At 50.7% G+C, this 24,734-nt stretch overlaps 10 protein-coding genes across 10 annotated transcripts; 5 read left to right on the forward strand and 5 right to left on the reverse strand.

The window, feature by feature from the left end:
- Positions 1-77: 77 nt before the first annotated feature.
- Positions 78-1,769, reverse strand: N7462_010825 (MFS transporter; the record flags this gene model as incomplete). The annotated part of the gene is made up of 1 exon (XM_057082539.1): positions 78-1,769. One exon carries the CDS (start codon positions 1,767-1,769, stop codon positions 78-80), a length of 1,692 nt encoding a protein of 563 aa, XP_056929579.1.
- Positions 1,770-2,702: 933 nt separating this feature from the next.
- Positions 2,703-4,179, reverse strand: N7462_010826 (UPF0075 domain protein; the record flags this gene model as incomplete). Its single annotated transcript, XM_057082540.1, has 3 exons — positions 2,703-3,869; positions 3,959-4,033; positions 4,096-4,179. 3 exons carry the CDS (start codon positions 4,177-4,179, stop codon positions 2,703-2,705), a joined length of 1,326 nt encoding a protein of 441 aa, XP_056929580.1.
- A 1,309-nt stretch (positions 4,180-5,488) lies between these two features.
- Positions 5,489-7,544, forward strand: N7462_010827 (putative MFS sugar transporter; the record flags this gene model as incomplete). Its single annotated transcript, XM_057082541.1, has 8 exons — positions 5,489-5,882; positions 5,965-6,021; positions 6,072-6,535; positions 6,613-6,804; positions 6,855-6,949; positions 7,005-7,161; positions 7,221-7,281; positions 7,339-7,544. 8 exons carry the CDS (start codon positions 5,489-5,491, stop codon positions 7,542-7,544), a joined length of 1,626 nt encoding a protein of 541 aa, XP_056929581.1.
- Positions 7,545-8,537: 993 nt separating this feature from the next.
- Positions 8,538-10,506, forward strand: N7462_010828 (putative C6 transcription factor; the record flags this gene model as incomplete). The annotated part of the gene is made up of 5 exons (XM_057082542.1): positions 8,538-8,785; positions 8,849-9,266; positions 9,317-9,928; positions 9,991-10,082; positions 10,143-10,506. 5 exons carry the CDS (start codon positions 8,538-8,540, stop codon positions 10,504-10,506), a joined length of 1,734 nt encoding a protein of 577 aa, XP_056929582.1.
- Positions 10,507-11,851: 1,345 nt separating this feature from the next.
- On the forward strand, positions 11,852-13,705 carry N7462_010829 (sugar porter family MFS transporter; the record flags this gene model as incomplete). Its single annotated transcript, XM_057082543.1, has 5 exons — positions 11,852-11,878; positions 11,930-12,177; positions 12,241-12,306; positions 12,380-13,068; positions 13,194-13,705. 5 exons carry the CDS (start codon positions 11,852-11,854, stop codon positions 13,703-13,705), a joined length of 1,542 nt encoding a protein of 513 aa, XP_056929583.1.
- Positions 13,706-14,698: 993 nt separating this feature from the next.
- On the forward strand, positions 14,699-17,320 carry N7462_010830 (uncharacterized protein; the record flags this gene model as incomplete). Its single annotated transcript, XM_057082544.1, has 3 exons — positions 14,699-15,447; positions 15,532-16,443; positions 16,501-17,320. 3 exons carry the CDS (start codon positions 14,699-14,701, stop codon positions 17,318-17,320), a joined length of 2,481 nt encoding a protein of 826 aa, XP_056929584.1.
- Positions 17,321-17,474: 154 nt separating this feature from the next.
- N7462_010831 (dienelactone hydrolase family protein) lies at positions 17,475-18,364 on the reverse strand (the record flags this gene model as incomplete). The annotated part of the gene is made up of 3 exons (XM_057082545.1): positions 17,475-17,683; positions 17,760-18,200; positions 18,277-18,364. 3 exons carry the CDS (start codon positions 18,362-18,364, stop codon positions 17,475-17,477), a joined length of 738 nt encoding a protein of 245 aa, XP_056929585.1.
- A 417-nt stretch (positions 18,365-18,781) lies between these two features.
- N7462_010832 (class I SAM-dependent methyltransferase) lies at positions 18,782-19,817 on the forward strand (the record flags this gene model as incomplete). Its single annotated transcript, XM_057082546.1, has 2 exons — positions 18,782-18,965; positions 19,057-19,817. 2 exons carry the CDS (start codon positions 18,782-18,784, stop codon positions 19,815-19,817), a joined length of 945 nt encoding a protein of 314 aa, XP_056929586.1.
- Positions 19,818-20,325: 508 nt separating this feature from the next.
- On the reverse strand, positions 20,326-21,882 carry N7462_010833 (Sugar isomerase (SIS); the record flags this gene model as incomplete). Its single annotated transcript, XM_057082547.1, has 2 exons — positions 20,326-21,294; positions 21,445-21,882. The coding sequence occupies 2 exons, from the start codon at positions 21,880-21,882 to the stop codon at positions 20,326-20,328; spliced, it is 1,407 nt and encodes a 468-aa protein (XP_056929587.1).
- Positions 21,883-22,929: 1,047 nt separating this feature from the next.
- Positions 22,930-24,011, reverse strand: N7462_010834 (nicotinamide/nicotinic acid mononucleotide adenylyltransferase; the record flags this gene model as incomplete). The annotated part of the gene is made up of 3 exons (XM_057082548.1): positions 22,930-23,199; positions 23,301-23,574; positions 23,701-24,011. 3 exons carry the CDS (start codon positions 24,009-24,011, stop codon positions 22,930-22,932), a joined length of 855 nt encoding a protein of 284 aa, XP_056929588.1.
- Between the last annotated feature and the right edge of the window lie 723 nt (positions 24,012-24,734).

The following is a 24,734-nucleotide window of genomic DNA, read 5'->3' on the forward strand; positions in this document are numbered from 1 at the left end:
GCAATCACCATAGTTCATCTTTGATGTCAAGTTATCTTTATCTTTTGATGGACGCTTCTACATCACCGTCACTTCTTTCAATCATGACTGAGCTTTGCACGCAGTTTCCCACCAAAGATATAGAAGATGTAGGGGATGAAGACCATTCCCACCCCAATGAACGCCAGAAGCCACGAGCCCCATTGGAGCCCTAGCCGATCATACATCTGCGTCGTAAACAGAGGGAATGCAGCACCTCCTCCAGATCGAAGGAAGACCTTCGCTGCCAAAGCGGAGGCAGCGTACTTCTGGTACGAGTCGATGATGTAGTTGTTGACCGCGTAGTAGCACAAAACCATCCCAAAACCGAAAGCGATCCCCGAAGAGGCGGGCCCAACCCAAATTATGTGCTTGAAAGACGTAGCACCAAGCAAGAAAAATGAGACAGGGATGAAAGGGGCGCCAATCAGTGCCGCGAACAGTCGATCCTCGGGGGTCGGGGCGCGCGAGGCGCAAATCCGTTTGAATTGCTTTTCGATCGCCGGTGTCACGAGTAAAGAGATACCGGCACCGATTAAAATAGGAATGAACATCAAGCCTATTTGGCCGTCATTATAGTTGTACAATTTGCCAAAGATCACCGGATATGCGAAGAAAAACGCGTAGAGCATAGAGTAAATGAGCACGATATACATGCACATTAGATCAAGAACCGGTTCAGTCATGATCATCGTAATGGGGCGAATCAAGCTCGTGCGTGCAATGTCACGGAGTGTCAGTTTGCGTTGCTCTTGTTCAGTGAGAATGTTTGGATTTCCGGTTTCTTTCCGGAGCTTTGCGGCTCGTCGCTTTAGGATCACGGGTGCGTAGGTTTCCGGGATAGAGCCGACAAGGATCATGATCACACCAGCAAAAGCCATGTTGGTCCAGAAAAATAGGTCAAGCCGGCCACTACCCACATTGATCCAGCCGGTCACGATGGGGCCAACGACTGGACCACAGTAGGGCGCAGCAGCGAAGTAAGCAATAGCCATGCCGCGTTCCTCGATATTCCATATGTCGGCAATAGTTCCCCCGGCCAGGGACAGGCCAGAACTAGAGAAAACACCACACAGGAATCGGCAGACAAGCAAACCACCAATGTTTGGTGACAATGCACATGGGATGTTGAAGATAACATACAATCCCAGCGAGATGATATAAACGGGCCTTCTTCCAATAATCTCAGAGAGGGGGGACCAAAGAAGAGGACCGACGGCAAAGCCGCACACCATGATTGAACATGTTAGAATGGCAACTTCCAAAGAAACATTATATTGTTCCTCGATCAGTCCCAAGCCGCCAGTGACGATGGATGAGCCATAGGCAATACACACAACTAGAGCCGAAGCAACCAGAGTAATATACCATCGATAAGCGCGAGACCAATTGTAGGGGTGTTCTGGATCGCCAATTTTGAATGTAACGAATTCTGTCACTTTTTCAGACGCATTTTCGGGGTCCGACTGAAGATCATTTCGGCGTGTTGCGATAGTGGAACTCGAATTTTGAGATCTGACTCGTTCTAGGGTTGTTTGGGGAACAAGACCAGTGCTTGTTTCGACAACATACTCATCGGGAAATATTGGATTCTCTTTACGCCCAATATCTGGATAGTTGTAGTCAAGGGGAGGAGGGTTCTCGGTGATGCCGGCATCGCGAAGACTGGTTCGTGTTTCAACTCGAGTCAAAGGGGATTCGAAGGCTGGCTCGGGGGTTTGGGGTGAATCAGTTGATATTGAATGGGCCATCTTGAATCTGAGCGAATATCGTATCGCTGATTCAGGTATTGATACTCGAAGGAAAGAGAAGTATTGTCATATTTATAACTAACAGTAGTTCCAAAATATCAACAGAATCGGGTTGACGTACATTTTATGCCGATCGATCTCCGAGATATGCCGAGCATATCGGATTTGTATCAGCTTGTTGATATGCGATGATAGACCAACGATTATATCCCTCATTCATCAAAATAACCTGAGTTGCCGTTTACGCATAGTTCGGTGAATCCCCGTCACGGGGTCAGGGTGAAACTCGGGACAAGTTCGGTGCCGAACCATCGCCGAGGCTCAGATATACCTGATTGGTGTCATATTGCCGATCGTAGCATTGCGTCTGACAAAATCATGCTTAGCCTGGGATAAGAATCTTTCCAAAATCACCAAGAATGCGTAAAATATTTTCATTCAGTGTGATGACCTGCTTGGGGCGTCATCTATGTTTGATCATTTGTTGATAACCTAGAAGCATCTATTGACTACTGAGGTGAATCAAATCAGATAGCTGTGATGAGTTCCGACAAAAATGAAGATATGAACGGTATGCAACTTGTTTTGAATCCACAACAAACATCTGGTTTTTGTTCGGGGTAATCACCAGCTTTCGGAATATCAAGATCCGTGTCATCTAGTCAGTATTTAGCGCAAGGTCTATCGGTGGCTCCGGTGGATCTGCCGAGCTCCCCTGCCAGACTAGTTCCGATTGGAAAGCAGCTACAATGCTAGCACTACGGTAAAGACGAGACAGTTGTAGGGTTGAAGAACCATTTCGCTAGGGCTCTTAAATCTGCAGCCATCATATCGTCCATCAAACATTCAGTCAAATGAACCTAACACCCGAAAATAATGCAAGCAAAGAGTCGGAATTAACGCTTCCCAAGCAATAAAAGTGAACTCCTTTCTTTACCATTTGTTGTCAAAAATTCGACCGTTGACATGATTGACAAGATCCTTCACTGGAGGCAGATGATCCCGACCAGCGCCAAATAGCATACCTTGACGCAAGATCTTCCGATAGTTCTTCCCAGGTGCAATTTTTCCTAAAACATATTCTTCTCGAGTCTCAACACGAGTCGGAACAGGAATTGACCGACCGACAACCGCCTCCATTCCTTGCCAGGCAAAAGTGATAGCTTCTTTTGCCTCTCCTGGAATGCCAGCAGCATCCAGCATGAGAATCTTGGTGTCAGGGTAATTCTCTTGAATGAAGGCGGTGATATTGGGATTGTGAGCACCACCACCACACATGAATATCTCCGCGATGTGGAGGTCTTTCGGTGCATAGCGGCGATAATGGTCAACGATGGCTTGTGCAGTTACCCGAGTGATGGTTGCGACGACATCATCAGGCTTCAAGCCTTTGGCCTCGGCTTTTTTGATCAGTTCATGGGCCAAAGTATCACGGAATACCTCACGACCGGTAGTCTTGGGTGGCTCTAAGGAAAAGTAGGGATGGCGCAAGAATCCATCCACAAGCTCCTGGTCCACGATACCCCGGGCGCCCATTTCGCCGTCCTTATCATACTCGGACTTGCCGTTTGTATAGTAGCGCACTACAGCGTCGATGAAGACATTGCCCGGGCCTGTATCGAAATCATAACATGCATCCACGCCCCCATGCGTATCTGGGGGAATGAAACACACATTGGCAATCCCGCCGATATTCTGGCAAGCACGGAGCTTCGTTGGATGATGCAAGACAAGCGCATCGAAGAAGGCAATCAGCGGAGCTCCCTGCCGACCCGCTGCCTGGTCACTGACGCGGAAGTCGGTGACGGCGGTGATGCCCGTCCGGGAGGCCAAGAAACATCCCTCGGCCATGGTTAGCGCGCTGCGTGTCTCGCCTGGTTCCGGCATGGAGAGAAGCCAAATTGTCTGTCCATGAGAGCCAAGGACATCGATCGAGTTGATATCGACCTGGTAATCTTTGCAGAATTGGTGCACAGCAGATGCAAAGGTTTCGCCTAAGATCACATTGACTTCTGATAGCTCCGAGGGAGAAGTCCGATTGTGAAGAATCATATTCATCACTCGGTTTTTAATCATCGGTTCAAGGGGAATTTCGCCATACTATCGATAGGCAGTTAGTTGTCAACCTCTCATTCTTTCAAGGCCGACCAATATGATTCTCGATCATATGCTCAAGTTTCCGAACTGACCTTCAATAGTTCAAAATGCATGCTCGATTCAGGCGTGTCTTGAATGAACCGACATAGGGCACAGTCGATACCATCCTGATTCAGGGCGAATGAGATATATGATCTCTCCTATCTACTGCACAGTAAGAAATACGTACCATCGAGGTCCCACTATTCAACCCCAGGACTGTAATGTCCAAGGACTGAGGCGACATATCATTTTCAAGTGAGATCGAGCCCATCGTTCTCATAAAAGAATAATATCGCACGTTTTAAGTCCAAACGGCAGGACGGAGTTGAATTTCGTGGAATCGGGGGGTACAGACTTTAAAAGGGCTCTTTGCGACCAGAATCTCCACCCTTTCTTTGCAGGCCTGGCAAGCGGTGGGGGGATCGAACCAGAGATTGACCTGCAAGCTGCACTCCATCGGTATTGCTCGATCACATATCGTGTTTACTCGGTAATGCCCTCGCCCAGTTGAACCTTGTCCCCAGCACCATGCCGCCCAGACCGCCTGAGTGGATGGTCGGCAAAACGGGTATTTGCGCTCGGACGCAAACCGCTTCCAAGGCCCCAGCCAATCTAATTTCTCAAGCTGATTGATCGTGCTGGAAATTCGAGGTGGATTTGTATATTGAGTTCGTTGCCCAGATAAACATGGCCTTTGTTCCTGCTTTTCACCGAGGTAAGCTTGCGAAAACAATAACTACACCATGGCTCTAAATACACCTGGAGGAGCAAATCAGGACAATCAAGTCAATAAGTGTCCAGTCTGTTACTCGACGCTCCTGCCGAATAACGACCGAAGTTCACTAACAACTTCATGTGCTCAAGATATGTGAACTCTGAAATGATTGTGCAAACACAAAGAGGACCGAAAAAGGCATGATTTAATTCATTAGGGCAATCCTAAATAAAGACGTTGACGGGCCGCCGCCGTTCATTATCCTGCCATTCCCCAGCTTTTATTGGGATGAGAAGTAAAAATTTGGCTGTTACGGCCGTGACGGAAGTATTCATTGGCTAGTTGACATGCTGTAAGTAGGTGATTTCCAATCCTTCCTCCAGCAGCGACAAAGCGCTCGTACACATCCTGGAGGCTGTTACATGATATGCATTTGATGCCTGCGCTCGTATGAACTTGTCCGAATATATTCAATCTTGATAGAAGTCTCCATGGCGTGCGTAGAATATGAGCGCCTCCGAACCTCATTATGAGATGGCATCGAAATAAGTTTAATCCCACACTTACTGCTAGATTTCGCGGTCATAGGACACCTGAGGCACCAGTTCGGCACCACTTGGATGAATAATCAAAACGAACCAGCCAAGATCTCGGCGTTGCTAACGAGCGCTCAGGCTAAATGGTTACGCGCTTGAGCAAGGTGGTTCCCCCTCCCCGCGGTTTTCCAGAGCTCCAGACCCTCTAACCCCGGGTGATCCTCACCCCTCATTTCCATTCGTTTCGGGGTGGGCCCCATATAAGGCTTCACCGTCACGGCTAGCTGCAGCCGAAGTGGGACGCGTTGGATACAGAGAGGGCGCAAACGATGGGATACACCACGCTTTGGAAGCGGCTCTCGCCGCGCCAGCTGAACCTCACCATCCAGATCTTCTCTTTGATTTCAATATTCTTCGAGGGATATGATCAGGGCGTTATGGGTGGCGTCAATGCCTCCCCAAGCTATGTGACTGAAGTTGGGATCGGCAAGCCAGATGGGACTGTTACCGATAGAACACACCAGGGTGGCATCGTTAGCGTATATTACCTGGGGGCTATCTTCGGCTGCTTCGCTGGCGGATGGCTGGCAGACAAGATTGGCCGCATCAATGGCCTCTTGGCAGGATCATTGTTTGCTCTAGTGGGGGGTGCCCTTCAAGCGGCCTCTCAGAACTCGAACTTCATGATCTGCGCCAGAGTGGTGACGGGAATAGGCACCGGTGGTGAGTATCCCTGCTAGTGTGCTTTAGCAGGCCCCTCTTCAGCGCGAAGCGAGAGACGCGTTCTGACCCGCGATGCATGTAGCGTTGACCGGCATCACGCCCGTCCTAGTATCTGAAACGTCCTCGGCAAATCACCGCGGTGGGTTCTTAGGCTATGTCTTCATCGCGAACTGTAAGTGGCTGATACAGCAACCCTGCCGCATCTCAAAGCTGTGCAGTTAACCCCCTCCCCCCAATCCCCAGATCTAGGAATCTCATTTGCCTATTGGATCTCGTTTGGGCTTTCCTTTGTGAACAATGGCGACTCTGACGTACGATGGCGTTTCCTTCTCGCGTTTCAGTGCGTCCCCGCTCTGATGCTGGTCTTGTTTATCAAAATGCTACCAGACAGCCCCCGTTACTTGGCATCGGTAGGGCGGAAGGAAGAAGCTCGCGATCTCTTGACTCGCATCCGCAAACATCGGGCGACCTCAGACGAGATCGACCGAGAATACCTGGAGATCATCACCACGGCCAAGGATAGTAAACCTAGCTCGCCCGTGCAATTTGCCAAAATTTTGTGTGGACAAGGCGGACGTCCCGGTACCAACCTGGGTCGGAGAGCATGGTTATGCATCTGGCTCCAAATCATGGCGTCCTGGACTGGTATCACGGTAAGCCTGGAACGGTTCCTCGTGTGTTACTCCCAAGGCGGAATGGATCACTGACTGACACGGAGTGATGAAATCAGGCTGTCACGGCGTATTCCCCAATTCTTCTCGAACAAGCCGGCTACAGTTCCATCAAACAAAATGGACTGGCTGGGGGTATCAATACTATCGGAATCATTGGAACTATCATCAGTGCTCAGATCATCGATCGCCTGGGGCGTCGAGTCTGTCTGATGGGCGGGGCAATAGTGTTGTTCATAGTCAACTTGATCGTATGTCGACTTCCTCATTACGAAGATTGCAGATACTGACTTTCTGCTAGGCTGGTGCCGTGTACGAAGGATCACTCCATAATCCTGAAAAAGCAGCCCAGTATGCCCCTGGTGCGGTAACCATGCTTTTCTTGTTTAACCTTGGGTAAGTGGGAGGTCTTGTGTTTTTCCTACTTTTGATGGAAACTTACACGCCCTAGCTATGCGGCCACCTGGGGAACTGTTGCCTTTCTAGTCCCTACGGAAATCTTCCCTAGTGATTTACGGGCTCAAGGGAATGGCTTTGGAATCACAGGTTGGGCAATCGGAGTTGGCATGACTACACTTGTCAATCCGATAATGTTTGGCAGTTTGACTGTAAGATCTCCACATCCGTTTCTCATGCTTGATTCATCGATCTAACACTCGTCACTCAGAGTCGAACTTATTTCCTCTTCGCAGGTCTCAATTTACTTTGGGTCCCGATTGTTTTTCTCTGTATGTCTGCGTTGTCATTATGCCCTTCATATGCAAGGATCATTAATTTTTCTATAGTCTACCCCGAAACCCGCAATCGCTCCCTAGAGTCCATCGAGGCTCTGTTTTCCACCCCAAGCCCTTTCCACTGGAAGATGGAACAGGCCTATCAGCTCCACGGTGATGTTCTTGCTGAGCATGGCATCTCCAAGAACTCATACGATGCCGGTCGCAGTGAAGTGAGCGCGTCTGACAAACCAGAACCAGCATACGAACCTGTTTAAATTCACCTATACCTATATAATGCATTGTAATATATTATAGTACCTACATGCGGGAGCATCGACGATAAAAATTATTTTGTTTGGATATGTGATCACGATTGATTATTAGATTCTTCTCTAGAGGTTCCGGCCACTCTTAATTTTCGTTCCATGCTTCCTTCAAATTTTATTACGTACTTAACTCCAAGCGAAGGAGACTCCGTAGCTTACGTAGAATGTGAATTATACCATCAATCCAAGCATTTACTTCAACTCTCCTGTGTCAAGCTCCGAAATGGCTTGTATGTTGTACTGCCAAACATGCGACCGGCGATTCGCTCGAGTCTATGACACGCTGCTGAGTCAGCGGCGCATCCAGACTAGCGGGCTTTCTTGCCCTCTTCAAGTTGCGGACATCTTTTCCAGTGGTCAAACTATTTTAGCGATCAATACTACCGTGTTTGGCCTCGGGTAAACGCGCTTGCCTTTTTACCTTTCTTCATCTTCAGCCTAATCGCCGTCGTCGAAGAAGCGCCAAACCCACAGACCCCAGATTCCCCCGTTTCTCCATCTGCGGGCCCGGACCTTCCCAACGCTTCCGAAATCAAGCCTTTAGGCGTGTTGGCGTGAGCCCATAAATGAATGTCGCAAAAACCACGAAAGCTTCAGCGTGTCTCCAAGGCCTGTATGTTCTCTTCAATTCTCCAATCTCTCCAACTGCAACGCAGTGGCCCCGCTTGGCACGGCCATCTGTGTCTTGGCAAGCTCTCGGACCATAAAGCTGGAAGAACTCGACGTATGCGAGACTGATCTTTAATTACAGGCGACTTCTGCAATCGGCGCAGCATAAAATGTAGCCAAAGCCAAGGCCCCTTGGGCCGGTGTCAAAATTGCGCTGATTTCGATGTTCCGTGCACCTTTGATCGACCGGCTAAACGGCGCGGTGTCAAAGCCGGCACTAGGATGCATATGCGAGAGACGCCAGCTCCATGCCCGCTAGTGGACCAGGTCCCAATGGGCCGTGTAATTCTCCCGGAAAGAGCATCAGGATCATCGGCTTCTCGGAGCTCCATGCATCCTGACGCTGCCTCCCGGCCGTCGCTGACTGGAGATCCCTGGGTGTCTTTCAACACGGGCTGGTCCACTACTGAGGGCTACGATGATGATGGTGCGCTGCGTAATTCCTGGAAGGCTTTCGCGATTGCTAGTGACCAGCAGATTAGGAAACTTGTTCAAGTATACTTTGAAATTGTCTATCCCATGTATGTTCAAATTTGGGCTACCCGTCACTTTATCCCATAATGGCTAGCTAATGTGAAACTCAGCTTTCCTTTATTCCACAAGCCGTCATTTATCGCGAGGATCAATAACCAGGAACATCTGCAAAACCAAGGCTTGTTTGCCTCAACAATGGCTGTGTGTGCATTGGTTTCGGGCCGTGCACGCGACGGGGCGTTGTATACCACCCGGTGGCACCGCGAAGAGCTTCTAGAACCACCATCGGAAGCATTTTATGCAGCTGCCAAGGATTCCCTTCCCCGCGATCTAGCGCTTGCAAAAGGATTCAATTACATGCGAGCATGTGCAATTCTTGCAATCGCTAGCATCCAAAATGGCCAGATTAAGAATATGCAGAAGTACTCGGGCATGTATCATACGTTGACCACTATGGAGGGATTTCACGATGAAAAGTTGTGGCCGAAAGACATAGGTATCATTGAAACCGAGGAGCGGCGGCGATTGGTATGTGGCTGTGTGTTCAAATACGTGCTCTCTATTAATCTTGGCAACAGTTTTGGTCAATCTACACCCTCGACATATATTCAACCGTTGTTTGGGGTGGTGTCATTCGATACCGTGAAGCTCACTCGCTGGTCCGCTATCCTTGTGAAGTGGATGATGAATATATTACTCCCAACGGGTATGGCATGCCGCTCGTATCGCCGGAGTCGAGCACCTTCAGTCACGGAGAAGCTTCCGCGGTATCACATCAGCCCGTATCGTGGATGCATGGATGGAACTTCACAACCGATCTATACCGCATCCTTGAACATGTGGTGGATGGAACACGGCGTCGGTTCTCATCCGCCAACGGAACAACCGAGGTCTGGTCACTTTTTAGCCCTGCATCCATGTCCGAGCCTGCCGTAATGAAGCGAGTTCTTTCCATGTATGCTGCTCTGCCATCGCAGTTTCGAGAGACTCCTCCCACAACAGGTGACATGGGAAAGGACCTCTTTGGCTTCCAATCGGCCAATATTCAGGCGACTTTGCAACTGCTTCGGATGGTCCTGTTATCAGCCGAAGAGATTGGAGTGGATCGAAAATGCGATGTGGCTGGAGAGCTGCTGAGCGTTTTTTCAAAGGTTCCAGTGGAGTATCTCAAGGCGATCAGCTCCCCTCTGGTATGTTTCAACCGTCTGCATTCCCCATTTTACGGTACTCGGCTTTTCTGACAATCTAGTAGCTTCATCACCTCGGCGGCATTGGATATATTCTCGGTTCCGTTATGGAAGGGAGCTTGTCGGACGCATCATACCAACGAGTCCGTAATCTACTGTAAGAAAATCCCCTCGTATAACAGAATAATATTTTCGGCGACTAATATTCAGCCCATAGCCTTGAAATGGCTGATCTCCTCCACCGACTTGAAACTGGTCTTCATCGTTCGGCCGGTGCCAGCCAACGTTTGCGGTCTCAGGTGGACCGAATAGACGGGTACATGCGCACTTCACGGCTGCTAAATCTCTCTGCAGCACCGCCTCCACCCAACGGGGCGTCTACCGTGACAGCCAGTGTAAAGCAAGAACCGCTTGTACCCTCAACGGCATATCCGGGTGGCCCCCCTCCTCCCGTAGCAGCTACATCAGGAATCGGCGACCAGATGTTACAGTTCCAGCTGCCCCCTGAGCTACTCACGGACTGGCCATGGCCACTGGATAATTCGCATTCAGAAGGCTTCCTGCCTCTGGCGTTTGAGTGAATGGTTCGTAGATTAGTTCGGTCTAATTTTGTGTGGATGTATATATTGGAGTAGCAGTGGAATGTACCTAATCTTCCCTTCAAGTGCTTGAGCTACATATACTTGCATCCCGCTGCAGTGCCGGTGGTAAACCATTTTGAACCAATACAAATACCTAGATCTCAACCAGCCACATGTCGATTGGAAGAAAAGATCCACAACGCTATGTAGCAACTCTGCATATGAATGATTTTTCATTTCTTTAGCTGTGCATAGACGGGTGGAAGCGACTTCTAGACACAACACCCCTTACATAATACGTAGGTTGCTACACATGTCTGTCATATTAGGAATCCAAAGTTCAAGCCATCCATCTCTATATATATCGCCGACATACTCACCTTGAGGCCAATACGCTTTTCAGGTTACAGAAATTAGCAACAAAGGCAGATAAGCGGGGCTTTCCTTTATCAAGTATATCTTACCCGGTCCAACTCTCTTTGGGAGAACCAGAAATGGTCGGTGAAGTACGCTTTTCTAAGGCGTTCCGGGCTCGAAGCTTGGCTGCTTGGGATCGCGAACGGGATTCCCGGCATCCCTCGGCGCCCCCAGAGTCATCTGACGCCACATCGGCGCGCTAGCACCAAAGCTGCTTCTACTAATGGAACTGCCGCGTCAGCACATCGTGAAAGCCTACTTCGGCAAATGATGACCAGGCCACAATAGAACATTGAGTCTGTTGTTCAGTCGAGATAACTAAAAGAATGTAGGTTACGTGTGGTATGCTGAGATTGTAAGCTTAAAGTCTATGTTCTTTCTTAGAGTGGGAAGATGAAGTTTATTTGTGTACACGAGGCGTGGTCATCCACAAGCGCTGTATTTTGAACAAGCATATACTCTTCTCATTGGGCCATAATATTATCGCCGCCCCCATACACACAATGACTCGGGATCAAGTGCTTCGAAGCGAGGCTGCCACGACCTCCGGAACTGACCGAGTCATAAGTACAGGGTCACAGGTTGGAGCTCGTCTGGGGAGCTGGGGAGACCCTCCGACGACCCACATGCGTCTCCACGCTGTCAAATCTGGAGCCCCAGACCTTTCAGGCCCTGAAATCCTAGTAGCTTTAGGCAAAATTCCTGCGGGGGAACTAAAATCATTGAATGCTTTCCCCGAACAAATTTCCTCCATTCACAGCATGGCGATCCTTGTCATGCAAGCGCCGCGAAGATAAAAGAAAATGTACATAAAAAGATTTAGGACCCCGTATGGGCATGCTGCACTTTTTGCTGGAGTCGTGCCGCCTAAAAGGAAACGCGCTATCAGCACCAAACAGCAAACCAATCTGCCGATCGCGTCAACATCATGGCGCTGCCGCCCAAGTGGTATCAAGTTGGTTGTCATGGAGCTCCATACTGTCTCTGCAGATTCTAACTCGACCAGTTTCTTGTCTGTGTATTTGCCTCGCTAGGCTCGGTTCTGTACGGTTATGATCTCGGTGTGATTGCGGAGGCCATTGCTAGCCCCTCGCTCGTCAATGCATTCAATGTCGATTCGGTGAAGAGCGGGGCGGTTACGTCCGTGTTCACGGGGGGTGCATTCTTCGGTGCGATCTTTGCAGGTCCACTCGGCGATTATGCTGGACGTAAACGAACGATTCTTGTGGGAGCCATTATTTTCCTACTCGGAGGGTATGTAACTAAAAGCTGGTGGGGAACTTTTTTTCGCGACAGCCTACTGATCATTATTCTTAGTGGTCTTCAAACAGGCGCGCAATCCATCAACTACTTGTACGCTGGGCGAGCAATTGCCGGACTGGGGTAGGTCAATCCAAAGATCGAAGTATAAGATCTAAAGACGATCAATTTAGCTTACACTATGATCTTATTTCAGTGTCGGTATCCTAGTTATGATCGTGCCCATCTACCAGGCCGAATTGGCGCATCCCACGATCCGTGGCCGAATAACATCGCTACAACAATTCATGCTAGGGGTTGGTTCGTTAGTAGCCGCGTGGATCTCGTGGGGCACTTACATCAACTTCGCCGATGACGATTCGCGCCAGTGGCGCATCTCGCTGGGCATCCAGATGGTGCCCGCCGTGTTCTTAGCCGCACTCATCCTGTTATTCCCCGAGTCGCCGCGTTGGCTAATCGATCATGGACGCCTGGACGAGGGCCTGCAAACGCTCGCACGCCTCCATGCGCAGGGTGATATCAATGATACATGGGTGCAAGCGGAATTCGAGCAGATTCGCACCTCGATCACCCTCGAGCATGAAGCCGAGGCAAAGTCATACACTGAGCTTTTTACCGATCCATCCTGTTTCCGACGTCTCTTTTTGGCCTGCTCAATTCAGGCGGCATGCCAGATGACCGGTGTCAGTGCGATCCAATACTTCAGCACGACCATCTTCAAGCAAATCGGCATCGCCACTAATGACACCCTGAAATACCAAGGAATCAGCTCTATTCTCGCCATTATTGCGCAATTTTGTTGCCTGATGCTGATCGACAAGACTGGTCGCCGTTGGCCCCAGATTATCGGCAATTTAGTCAACTGCGTGTTTTTTGTAAGTGACAGTCCATCCATTCCCTAAAGTCTTCTTGAAGACCTTTTTCATCTCCTGTATTTCCCCGGCGCTTGATTTATCAAGCCTAAATATTCATCATTATTATGTTGTGAGTGTCCATGGCTGACCGTATAGATCATTCCGACCATCCTGATTGCCAAGTTTCCCCCGGATCCACGCACAACAACGCGGCCAGCTGGGCCTTCATTGTGATGACTTGGTGCTACAATTTCTCCTTTAGCTCTACAATTGGCCCACTCACTTGGATCATTTGTTCCGAGATTTTCGACACGAAAACGCGCTCCAAGGGTGTCTCGATTGCGACCATGACCTCCTTCGCCTTCAACACCCTGATCGGACAGGTGACCACCGTGGCCATTGACCGGATCGGTGGATGGCGCTTTTATATCCTGTTCTGCGTCTGCAACTTTACAAACGCTATCTTCTTCTGGCTGGTGCTTCCCGAGACTGCTCAACGCCCGCTCGAGGAGATGAATGACCTATTTACACATGAACCATGGATCGTGCCAGGTACACAGACCAAGAAGTTCCGCGAGCGAAGTCGTCTGGGGAATGGCCTGATTATGGTCGAGAAGGAGAAGCGCGATCACATTAGCTTGGTGCATGAGGAGGAGATGCAGGTGTAATGTGGTAAAGGTGCCAAGACACGGAGTGTAAAGATCGGATTGGAGCGCACATCTGTCTGTAGTTCTGGTTTGAATCAATACGATACAAGAATTCTTTCCGTTGGTTTAGGGCTCCCATATACTAGACTCTATTCGGGAATATGATATACGATCGTTTCATTGATATATACCTTTTTTTGAGACTGAGGCACATACACAACAAAATCACAATTGAAGTACATCATGTGCCCCTAGACAAGTACTCCGCCCCGCCTGAAACCCACCCGGGTTAAGGGTTCAGAATTATAACAATTTCAAAGCCGAGCCACTGTGGGTCGACTCTCAACGGCAAATGCTTGGTCTAATCGGCAGTAAACTACCAATTGAGCGCTGAATTCCAACAATTCCTTGGACTCAAGCCGGCATGTTTGATGCCGCTGCCCATATCCGTTTCCACCTCCATGCAGGTGAAGCGGTCAGTGCGATGAATGAGAAATTCCACTTGTACCAATAAGAGTCTTGCGACCATTGGGGGCTGACCAACGCCATATTCCTACCCCTATATGCCTATAGAGCTCTCTGGCTGTTGAAAGAGGCCTGGTCGCAGTCATCAGGTCTGCTCCCTGAGATGGTCGAGTTATTAACTGTTGGATTGAAGGATGACATGAAGCATGAGAGCCTGAAAAGCATGAGCTCGAGACCCAGAAATAGCCATGACCTAGAGGCTTATCTTATTCTTGACAGTTGGGTTGACGATCCTCAGACAATTTAAGAAAGGATAAGCCAAGGCTGAAATCACCTTTTAGATTCCGCTATTGTTGGCTCTTCAAACACCTGAGCTTCACCTGGCGGGGTTGGCACAGATTGACCACACACTGCTGAAATCTCTATCCCTGCATCTTGGAGATGCTATTTCCGCGAATTTATGTTGATTGATATCTCAAAAGGGGTTTTCTCGACTGCGGCTGACCGGCTGTTCTTTTGGCCCCCAACTGTCGACTCGGACGGTTGAGAATGGGGGAATCCGGTATTGGCCGGCTCTGGAGTCGCACACAAGGGTTATTTACTCGTCGACGCTATCATGGCATTGGGGATGGCTCGCAAGAGGATCAAGTAGAGCTTTTTGGAGCTCCCACTATTCATACTCAGCCATCAATTCTATCGTTGGCCTCATTCCGCTCGTTTTCGTCGCTCCCAACAGCCCCGCAAACAAGCCACTCGCCATTCGCAAACCCGGTCCTTGACGAAGATGAAACGCGACTTGAAGGTCGTTCAGGTCATGAACCGCGACAGGTGACAGCAGATTCCGGGTCCAAATTTCGGACCAATGATGACCCTGTATCAAGCAGGGAACAGAAGCATTGGATCGACGGTGTATACATCTGCGCCAAAGCAGGTGTTCTCGTACTGTTCATTAATTTGGTCTTCATAGCCACTTCAGCAGGCCTGGCAAGTCGATATCCGGATAACGCGAGCTATTCAAATGCCATCGTCATCTATCGGGGAAGTTGCGGAGTATCAAAACGATGGGATATTGCGTTGCACTTGATCATCAACGTGCTGAGCACGTGTATTTTGGCTGCCAGTAACTACTGCATGCAGACCCTCGTCGCTCCAACCCGTGAGGAGGTTGACCAGCAGCATGCCCAGCGAAAATGGCTCGATATTGGTAGCGCCAGTGTCAAGAATCTTTTTGTGATCGGGCGCGATCGGCTGGCATTGTGGATAGTCCTGATGCTCACGGCAACACCATTTCATTTGATGTACGTTGAGAAAACAGAGAGAAGGATACAAGGCTGGATTAATCCATGCTATATATCTAGAGCTGACTCATAACAATTATATAGGTACAATTCCATTGTTTTTGAGTCTTTGTCAACAAATGAATTCGGCGCAGTGATTGGACCAAAGGACTTGAATCCATCCAACGTGTGGGATCTCACAACTTCGACGTTGGAGTCATGTTTCCAATGCCCAGCTAAAGACGACTATATTTCTTCAGCTTTACAACCGCTGACATGGCACGAATTTGCGTCTTTCATCGCCAACGAGAGCTACTACCATATATCGGCCGCCCAATGCACGCAGACTACCAGAACAACCCAGACTGGGGTGCGGGCGATAATTGCTCTTGCAGATAACTTGACTGTCAGCGATGGAGGAAATACCTCGATCCTTTTGACAGGTGTCGCTAATTACTGGGTTGAAGACACCAGTGATTATTGGGTCCAGAACAAGCTTCGCGGATCCTCTTTCCTCAATTCAACATCCGGCTTCGGTAATGCCTCCGATTGTTTACACGCTGGTGTGATCAACCATAAGTACAACTATTACCCAACTCCGGATGGCTTAGTGAGTTTATATACCATCACAGAGTGTCTGGTGATCGAGGCTCCAGAACACTGCCAGCTGCTCTATAGTCCGCCAATATGCATCGCTATCATGATAGCTGGGGCAATCAAAGTGACCGCCATGTTTCTAGCCGCTAGAATTAGCCAGCATCGGTCACCGCCTCTTTTGACAATTGGCGACGCTGTAGCATCTTTCATGACCCGTCCAGATCCCACCACGAAGGGCATGTGCTGGATTCAGGCGTCTGATATCAAGCGAGGCAAGTGGGTGTCTTCCAGCACCCCGGGCAGCTTTTCGTCAATCCCACAACACAATCAAGATGAGGAAATTACGTATAAGCGCCTCTCAAAACATAGGTTTTGGATGACAGCATCCAGCGGCTGGCGGTGGGCAGCGACTCTGTTCATGTAGGATCTTCAGCCTCTCATAAATTCCCACAGCAGCACTAATTTCAGATTTTCTAGGTGCCTGTCATGCATCATCACGGGTGCCATTCTCTTTTCGGCATCTCTTGGGGGTGCAGTTGACCCGTCAGCAGGCTGGTTCTCCTGGAGCCAGTTTAAGGATTGGTTTAGCTCCGACGCCGATATTACGAACATCGGATTATTAGGTTCTGGTGACCTGAGTCGGACCATGTTAAGCTCTGTGGTTGTTGCCAATGTACCACAATTGATTATCACCATGAGCTACTACTGCTATAATGCCGTCTTGACAAGCATGCTGGCGGCCGGCGAGTACAGCTCCTACGGAGTTAAACGCAAAGCGCTCCGTGTGACTTGGCCTGTAAAGGGGAGTGAACAGCGATCAACCTACTGGTTGAGCGTGCCATACCGGTACAGTGCACCGATTTTGGTGATATACATGATCCTCCACTGGCTCGTATCGCAGAGCATATTCTATCTTCTCTTGATTCCCTACGACCCGCATGACAATGCAGATCAATCAGACAGAATAAGTTCGTTAGGCTACGAATCGATGCCAATTTTCTTTTCGATCATGGTTGGAGTTGTCATGATGCTCATTTTATTCTCATTGGCATTTCGCAGATTCAAATCCGTGATGCCCCTGGCAGGCTCCAATAGCGCTGTCATCAGCGCGGCATGTCACCTTCCCAAGGATGAAAACTTAGAGACGGCAGCCTTGCGTAAAGTCAGATGGGGGCAGACATTGTCACCAGCACCCTGGGCGATGGGCAATTTGCATGGCATTCAAGACCAGCAGGGGCACTGTAGCTTCACATCTCTAGATACAGTGAACCCTACCCTCACCAAATTGTATGCATAGCTAAAAACGAAATCTAATCTCTCGGTGCCTGGGGAACCGAGGAAAGTCTAGACCAGGAAGTGATGTATGGATGTGATATTGCTTTTTTTTTTTTTTTTTTTTTTTTTTTAAACTTCTACATTATTCCTAATTCTCAATTTCGAATACATGAGCACTACGCCTTCAGATACTCATCGAACCACGTCACCGCCTGATTGAAAGCCTGCTCCTTGGCAAACTTTTGACGAGACCTGGACAAGTCACAGCGCACAGTGAAGCCGTGTTCAACATCGGAAAAGAGATTGATCTGGTAGGGGAAATTTAATTTGTCCAGGATTTTCTCACTCTGGTATCGTTTCTCAGTGGTGAACACCACATCGCGCACTAAACCAAGAAACTATCAGTAAGCTTGTCTCCAAGCTAGGCCGCTCGGGTTTCTTAGAAAAGACAGAAAACTCACCGGCTGCCGCAATACTCAGTGGTCCCTTAATTCCTTCCAGCTCAGCGGCCTCGACCATTGTAGGATGGGCAATAAACCCGGTATCTAGTTGACCAGGTTTCAAGTATCGACAGACATACTTCCCACCAAAGCAATAGCCGACTCCGCCGATATGTTTACAGCCAAGGTTGTTGCGCATTTCGGTAAGAACCGTTTCAATGATAGGTTCCGTTTGGAGTGGCAAGTGATTCTGCACCCAATCCATGATCTTGAACCCCTCCGGACGATTGATTGGCACATTATCACCGTTGAAGAGATCTGGAATCAACACGAAGTAGCCTTTGGATGCAAACTGGTCGGCTATCAGCTGGACATTGATCAATCTGTGTCCGATGACGTCGGTTAGGATGAGGATCGCATTTTCGGTCGATTTGTTCTTGGGGTACACGAAGTACGTTGAGACTATTGATCCGGTGAGCCATACGTAAACCCCATGATATTCACAGGTGTCCACCAATAGTTGGAACGAGAAACCTACTGTCCCCAATGTTCTTGATCTCGCCTTTTGCTTCGCCCTCATGCAGAGATCCAATGGTGCAGCAGTGAGATAGTTGATTTGAAGTCATTTGCCGTCAATTATGGGCTTGGAACGAACTACCTATGATTGTTATTTCACGATTCAGGGTTGGACTGGAGATGCAGAGGATAGCCGGGTCTATATATATTTGATGTCGTCTACTCAAAAAGACGGAGTTAAAGCACCCACGACCGATAGCCCCTATACCTTCAGTAGATTCGTAAAGTCCGCAATCATTTACAGATATAAGCTATCCCCTCAACCTGCAGATTCAATCTTCCTTTGGACCTCTATAACTCTGTGACTGGACGCCTCGCAAACTACGGGTTGTGATTGGCTGTACTCCGGTGCACCGCAGCCGCCAAAAGTGGGTCTCCGCGATCTCGCGAGGCCGAAAAGTTCCCAGCTTCTCCTGCCAGATCTCGTCCTAGCTTTCCAATTCATTCCCTAATCCCTCGCATTCACCATGTCGACCCGTCCTGCCTGGCGAGCTCTGCACTACAGTGCTAAGCGCCGCGCTGTTCAGCCCCCTACTCCCTACCGCTGCTTCTCCTGCACCCGCCAGGCCCAGGACCAGACCAAACCTGGCAATGAACGCATGACACACTTCGGATTCACCAATGTGCCCGAGTCGGAGAAAGAGTCGCGAGGTACGCTCCTAGAAATCTAGTTTTTGAGATTCTGGTCTTTCCCAATCCCATAGATTACACTCAGCTAACACTCCACCCTCCTTCTCAACAGTCGGCGCCGTCTTCAGCTCCGTCGCTTCCTCGTACGACACCATGAACGATCTCATGTCCCTGGGCATTCATCGCCTCTGGAAAGATCACTTCGTTCGCTCTCTGAACCCTGGCACGCCCATGGCCTCCCGCCCCGCCGACGCCAAAGACCAAGGCTGGAACATCCTCGATATCGCCGGCGGGACCGGCGACATCGCCTTCCGCATGCTCGACCATGCCACCAACATCAACCACGACATGCAAACCCGCGTCACCATCAGCGACATCAACGCCGACATGCTGGCCGAGGGCCGTAAGCGCTCAGTCACCACCCCCTACTACAACACCAACCGGCTCGCCTTCGTCGAGGCCAATGCCGAGCATATGCCGCACATCCCCGACGCCTCGATTGACTTGTACACCGTCGTCTTCGGCATCCGCAACTTCACCGACAAGCAGGCTGCGCTGAACGAGGCCTTCCGCGTGCTCAAGCCCGGCGGCGTCTTCGCCTGCATGGAGTTCAGCAAGGTCGACAACCCGGTCTTCGATGCCGTCTACAAGCGCTGGAACTTCAGCGCCATCCCGCTCATCGGCCAATTGGTCGCCGGCGACCGCGACAGCTACCAGTACCTCGTTGAGAGCATCGAGCGCTTCCCCAGCCAGGAGGAGTTCCGCGGCATGATCCAGAAGGCTGGGTTTATGATCCCCGGGCGTGGCTTTGAGAACTTGACGGGCGGCATTGCTGCTATTCACAAGGGTATCAAGCCGATTGTGAAGGCGTAGATTGTCATACGGAGTATGATGGCTCGATAGGAGGGTTCGGAATGATGGGGGGGAGGTAGAGGTAAACTGGAGGCTTCTCCCCCCACTTACTGGAGAAAGCCCGGTGGGCGACGCACTTATGTATTATATATATGTATTTCTCCCGGTATTTGTTTTACGTGTCTGTTTGTTTGGCATAGTGTTTTGTATTATCATGAAGATTCTCAATCCGGGAAAAGGCAAGATATATGTTGATATCCCCGAAACAATGCAAGCCCGTGCGTAAAAAGGCGGGCGTTTTTTTGGAATTCAATGCTGCTCATTTAGATCCACATCTATACATGAGAAAGAAAAAAAAAAAAACCTCTACAGCAGAGGCACGAAAAACAAAATCGAAAATAGGCGTAACATCGTCAACCATATGCAGATAATAGGCAATGGCTATCTACAATCAAATAGAAAGAAAAAGAATATACCCGAGAAGTGACAGACAGTAAAAGAAGGGCGGAGGAAGGAAAGGCAGAGTATGTTATCCGTCCTCTGCCTTTCGACCACCCCACAGATCCTCGGCTTCCAGGACACCGATGCAACTGGCGGGATAGGTCATGTCCTTCACAACTGCAATAACGGAGACAGGATCTGGCCCGCCTCGGGATGTGGAGACAAGGCGACGTATTTCGGCGAGCGGGGTGGACTCGGGCACTAGGAACCAGTTGGCTCGGGGGACTGCGAGTGGCCGACCGGAGTCTTTGGCTACGGCTTCGGAGACCCGTAGGTCGACATTAGCATGGCGAGAGAGGAGGGAGCGGATGCGCCGTGGCGGTACGATTATCGAAGGCGAAAGGAAGACCCAGGATTTGGCGTTGGGATGCTGAATAGCTGTGAGGAGGATATCAAGGAGTCGGATGTCGTTAGGCGACTGAGAGGTAGATGTCGACACGGTGGGGATTTGGTGAAGAGGGACGAGCATGTCGAGAGGGATGCGGCGGTGTTCTGGGGGCGGTTGAAGGGTGAATGGAGGGATTGGAGCGCCGCCGGATAGTTCCTCCCACGTCAAGGAGATGGACGAGGACGGCGAGTCGAAGGCTGATGTTGACACCGCGCTTGACGGCGTGGTCAAGGGCGTGGTTGCTCCTGCGACGGCGGCGCCAATTGCACCTCCCGGGTGATAGCTTCGAAAGACTTCGGCCGGGCCTCTTCCCGGCGTAATGTGTAGTTTCCGGGCTGTAGCGATAGCCAAGGCATCGCCGAGACACAAGGCGACCGTGGTCGACGAAGTCGGGGCACTGACACCGAGTGAAATCTCTTCGTCTTCATGAACAGGCGCTGGTAAAAGGATCCCCATGCCGGAGGGACCATGCAAAGATAGTAATGGACATGCTGAAGGCTGTATATGCGAGGTAAGAGCGATAATCGTTACTGAGAGCGGGATATGAGGAAGCAAGGCCAGGAGTTCTGGTGAACGACCTGAAAACGAGATCAGGAGCATAGTATCATCCTACACAATAGGACTCAAGTCAGCAGTGACGACTTGTACGGTGATGGGGCATATTGAGGAGGGCGGGGGTGAGGGAGGGGTGAATAGGGCTGTGAATCGATTCAAAACGGGCTGCCTCGATGAGACAGTGGCCGATGGCATGTGGCTTACCGGCCGGACCAAACCCAAATCCCCATGCAACGCCTCTGTCGGGTGCAGAAAGGCGCTATAGATTCCCAGGCTGGTCATTGTGGCCTCGATTTTGCGTCCAATCTTGCCACTCTTGCCCACGCCGGAGATGACCAATTTACCGCCATCCCGCACGCTCCGCGCGATCTGGTCAACGGCCCGCGCCAGATCCTGCTGGGCCCGGGTGTCGGTCTGATAGAGGTGTTCCAGGTGTGCAAGGGCTGCGCGCTCCGTGGACATGACATGCAGGGCGGAGACGATTGAGGAGACATCTTTGGCGGCGGCGGTGGTGGTCATGGGTGGGGGATCCGAGGGATCGGGAGGAGTGAGAGGCCACGAGGGCTGCTGCTTGGCGATGGAATCTAGAGAGGCCGAGATGGACATGGCAGGGAGAGTGAAGCGATCCATCGCGGGCGCCATCTGGACGCAGAATATAAGCCCTCCCGGGGGTAAAAGCACCCAGGATGCGGCCGGGAAAATGTGGAGGGGGCCAAGATCAGATCAACCTCGATAACGGAAGATAACCGGGCGACGAGGGGATCCGGGCGATCGTCTCGGGGTTTGGCCCCCTTATGCATAACATAAACCCGCAACGTTTGGCCGGGCTTGGAGCTGAAGGGAGCTTTTTTTTTTGTTTCTTTTTTTCCCTTTGTTTCTTTCTGATTTATTTTCCGGTGGGAAGGCTTGATCTTTGTACTTGGGGGGTTACTGGTCTGCGGTTTCAGTACAACTATAGATTGTCTTTCTAATTGAGTTTGGGCCGCAGGCTTCCCCGATGGTGCCATGGCCGGTGCCGATGGTGCAGCCTGTGGATCGGGGACTCGGCGGTTGATCCGTGCTCCGAATCGCGCCAGAGAGGTCTGAGTAGATCAAGTGCCTGGTCATCGCTAGTCCCATATTAACCGTGCTCTTATTCTATCGGTTCTCTAAATCGATAGAATCTATTACGCGCTCATATGTACATAAGAGTCCCCGGGAAAGCAGGTCAAAAGATGCATTTATGTACAATTCTCGTGACTCGAGGCGAAGCCGGTGCAAACGACAGCTTCGGCAACGCCAAACGCAGATTTCCAGCCCTGTTACTGAAAAAAAAGAACTCCCAAACTCCAGCATTCATTAATCGTCTTAAACAAAACAGAAGGAGAGCTTGCTAAGTGCCAGGTTTGCTGGTGGCATAGCGAGTCAATGGCCTTCCCGGGAAAGACAGGCCACGCCCAGTATACGGTCAACAGATAAGGACTCGGTCAACTGGGGCAGCCGGGACCGGGGATGGTCGAGGTATCGCAAGATGAGCAGCAAGAACAAAGTGCAATAACCGAGGGCATTTGAAGAAGGAGCAGCACAAGAAAGGGGAGAGAGAGGAGGGGATGGGGGTATCGTATCAGGGACATGCTTCCGCTCATTGTTTTCGTTCATGGAGACCGGCAATCTTGCCAGGATCTTCCGTCAAGATTCGTCCAAGCTACGTCACCCCGACTTGCCCGCCTCCGGTCGCTCTTTGCCTTTCTCATTGCTAGTGCCGTCATCTTCGTAGAGATGGTGCTGCTCGATGTAGTGGATGACGGGAACGGGGATGAGATAGCGAACACTCATCTCACGCCGGAGAAACAGTCGGATCTTGGTGCTGCTGACATCGTTCTGGATAAGTTGCTGGATCACATGGATGTTCTCCTTCCACGGCTGCAAGCTGGCCAAGGCTTCATCAATATCAGTTCCGCTGCGTTCCACAATAAAAGACTATTAAAAGATACGAAGAAGACAAAGTTAGCTCGGGTTGTGCCACATCGAAATAGGGAAGGGGGTGGAAAGGGGGTTGTTTTTGTTTTCTTTCCACATACGCCATATTTTCCCAGAATATGATCCAAATCCTTCTGACTCCAGACGCCGGGTGTGGACATGGTGTGGATTAGATCCGCACCAGCTAGCAGGGCGATGCGCACGGGCTTTCGGATGCCCTCGCCGGCCTCCACGCCACCCCGGACAGTGTTGATCTCGTGGTCGAAGTGATCGAGCACCACCGCAGTGGGCTGGTATTCCTTCTGGATGGGCTCCCAGGTATCCACCATCAACCAGTTGGAGGTTTGGTCGACGGCCAATTGGCACATGGCGACTCTAGAGGAGGCCGGACCGGATTAGTATTTGCCACTACATACGACCACCCGACACGCAAGGGGGCGGGGGTGGGAGATCGTTTCCAGAGAAGGAGGAGAGAAGAAGGGGAGGTTTCAAGCGACTTACCGATGTTCTGCGCTTGCTAGACCAGCCTTGCGATAGGCGTCCGACACCGGCGACAGGTAGCCGCCGATGAGTTCGAAATCGGTGCTGAATTTGACATAATCGGCGGCCATCTCGAACATACGCAGATGGAGGTAGGTGATGGGAGAGAAGGAACCGCAGGCGACCAGCAGCAACGGGGTCTTCTCGGGGTCTTGCATCTTGCCTTTCAGGCGGAGTTCCGGAAAGAAGTAGTCACCCATCGGGGCTGGTGGGATATGGGCCGGCGGTTGGTGCACATCGTCACTCTGTCCTCCAACCATTTCCGTCGCCATGGCTGGGGTGTTGGACGTCGGGGTGTATGCCGTGTCGTACGGGTGAGTGTTTTCCGGGGCGATTTGTGAGTGGGCGGGTTGGGAAAAGGGAACAAGGCGAGAAGGCGAGGGGTAGGGGGAAAGTTGAGGCGGGTTTCGAGGGGCAAAAGGCGGAGGCCGGTGGATGAGGGGGCGTTCGGGGCGACAGGCAGGGCTTTCGGGGGGTGCGTTTGGGGAGGGGAAGTGGGGGGGGGGGGGGGGAGGGCGAACGAAAAAGTCTCGGCCGCTCCCGGTTGAAGAAACTGGCAGACGACAACGGGGAGGCCGGATTGGACGAGACAGGGAGAGCGCAGGGGTCCGCGAGACGAAGCGAAAGTCGCGGCGAAGTCGAGCAGGCAAGAGATTTGGTGATTTGGTGATTTGGTTGTGAGGTGGTGATTATTAAGACGGGACCGGCTTCACGTTCAAGAATCTCGGTGAGTCAATTGAGGCGTCTCCGGATTTTGGGAGCGGATCCGCTTGTTGTTCTCCGGGGTTGGAGAGGCTTGAATCGCGCAGGATCGGGGAGTCAGTATCTCGTAGCGTTGAAGAGCCCTGGACGGAGTCCTGCATGGAGACTTGGAGTAGGGTGTACGTGGTGTACTTGGTCTAGATCTCCCGTATCGTGACCGGCGACCAAGAACAAGGTATCTTCATGTATGACGCCTTGAGCACCCTTCCGGCCTCATTCAATCTACCTCAAAT

The sequence above is a fragment of the Penicillium macrosclerotiorum genome, assembly GCF_028827735.1.
Source record: "Penicillium macrosclerotiorum strain IBT 26536 chromosome Unknown utg000010l_segment0_segment0, whole genome shotgun sequence".
In the NCBI taxonomy this organism is placed as follows: domain Eukaryota; kingdom Fungi; phylum Ascomycota; class Eurotiomycetes; order Eurotiales; family Aspergillaceae; genus Penicillium; species Penicillium macrosclerotiorum.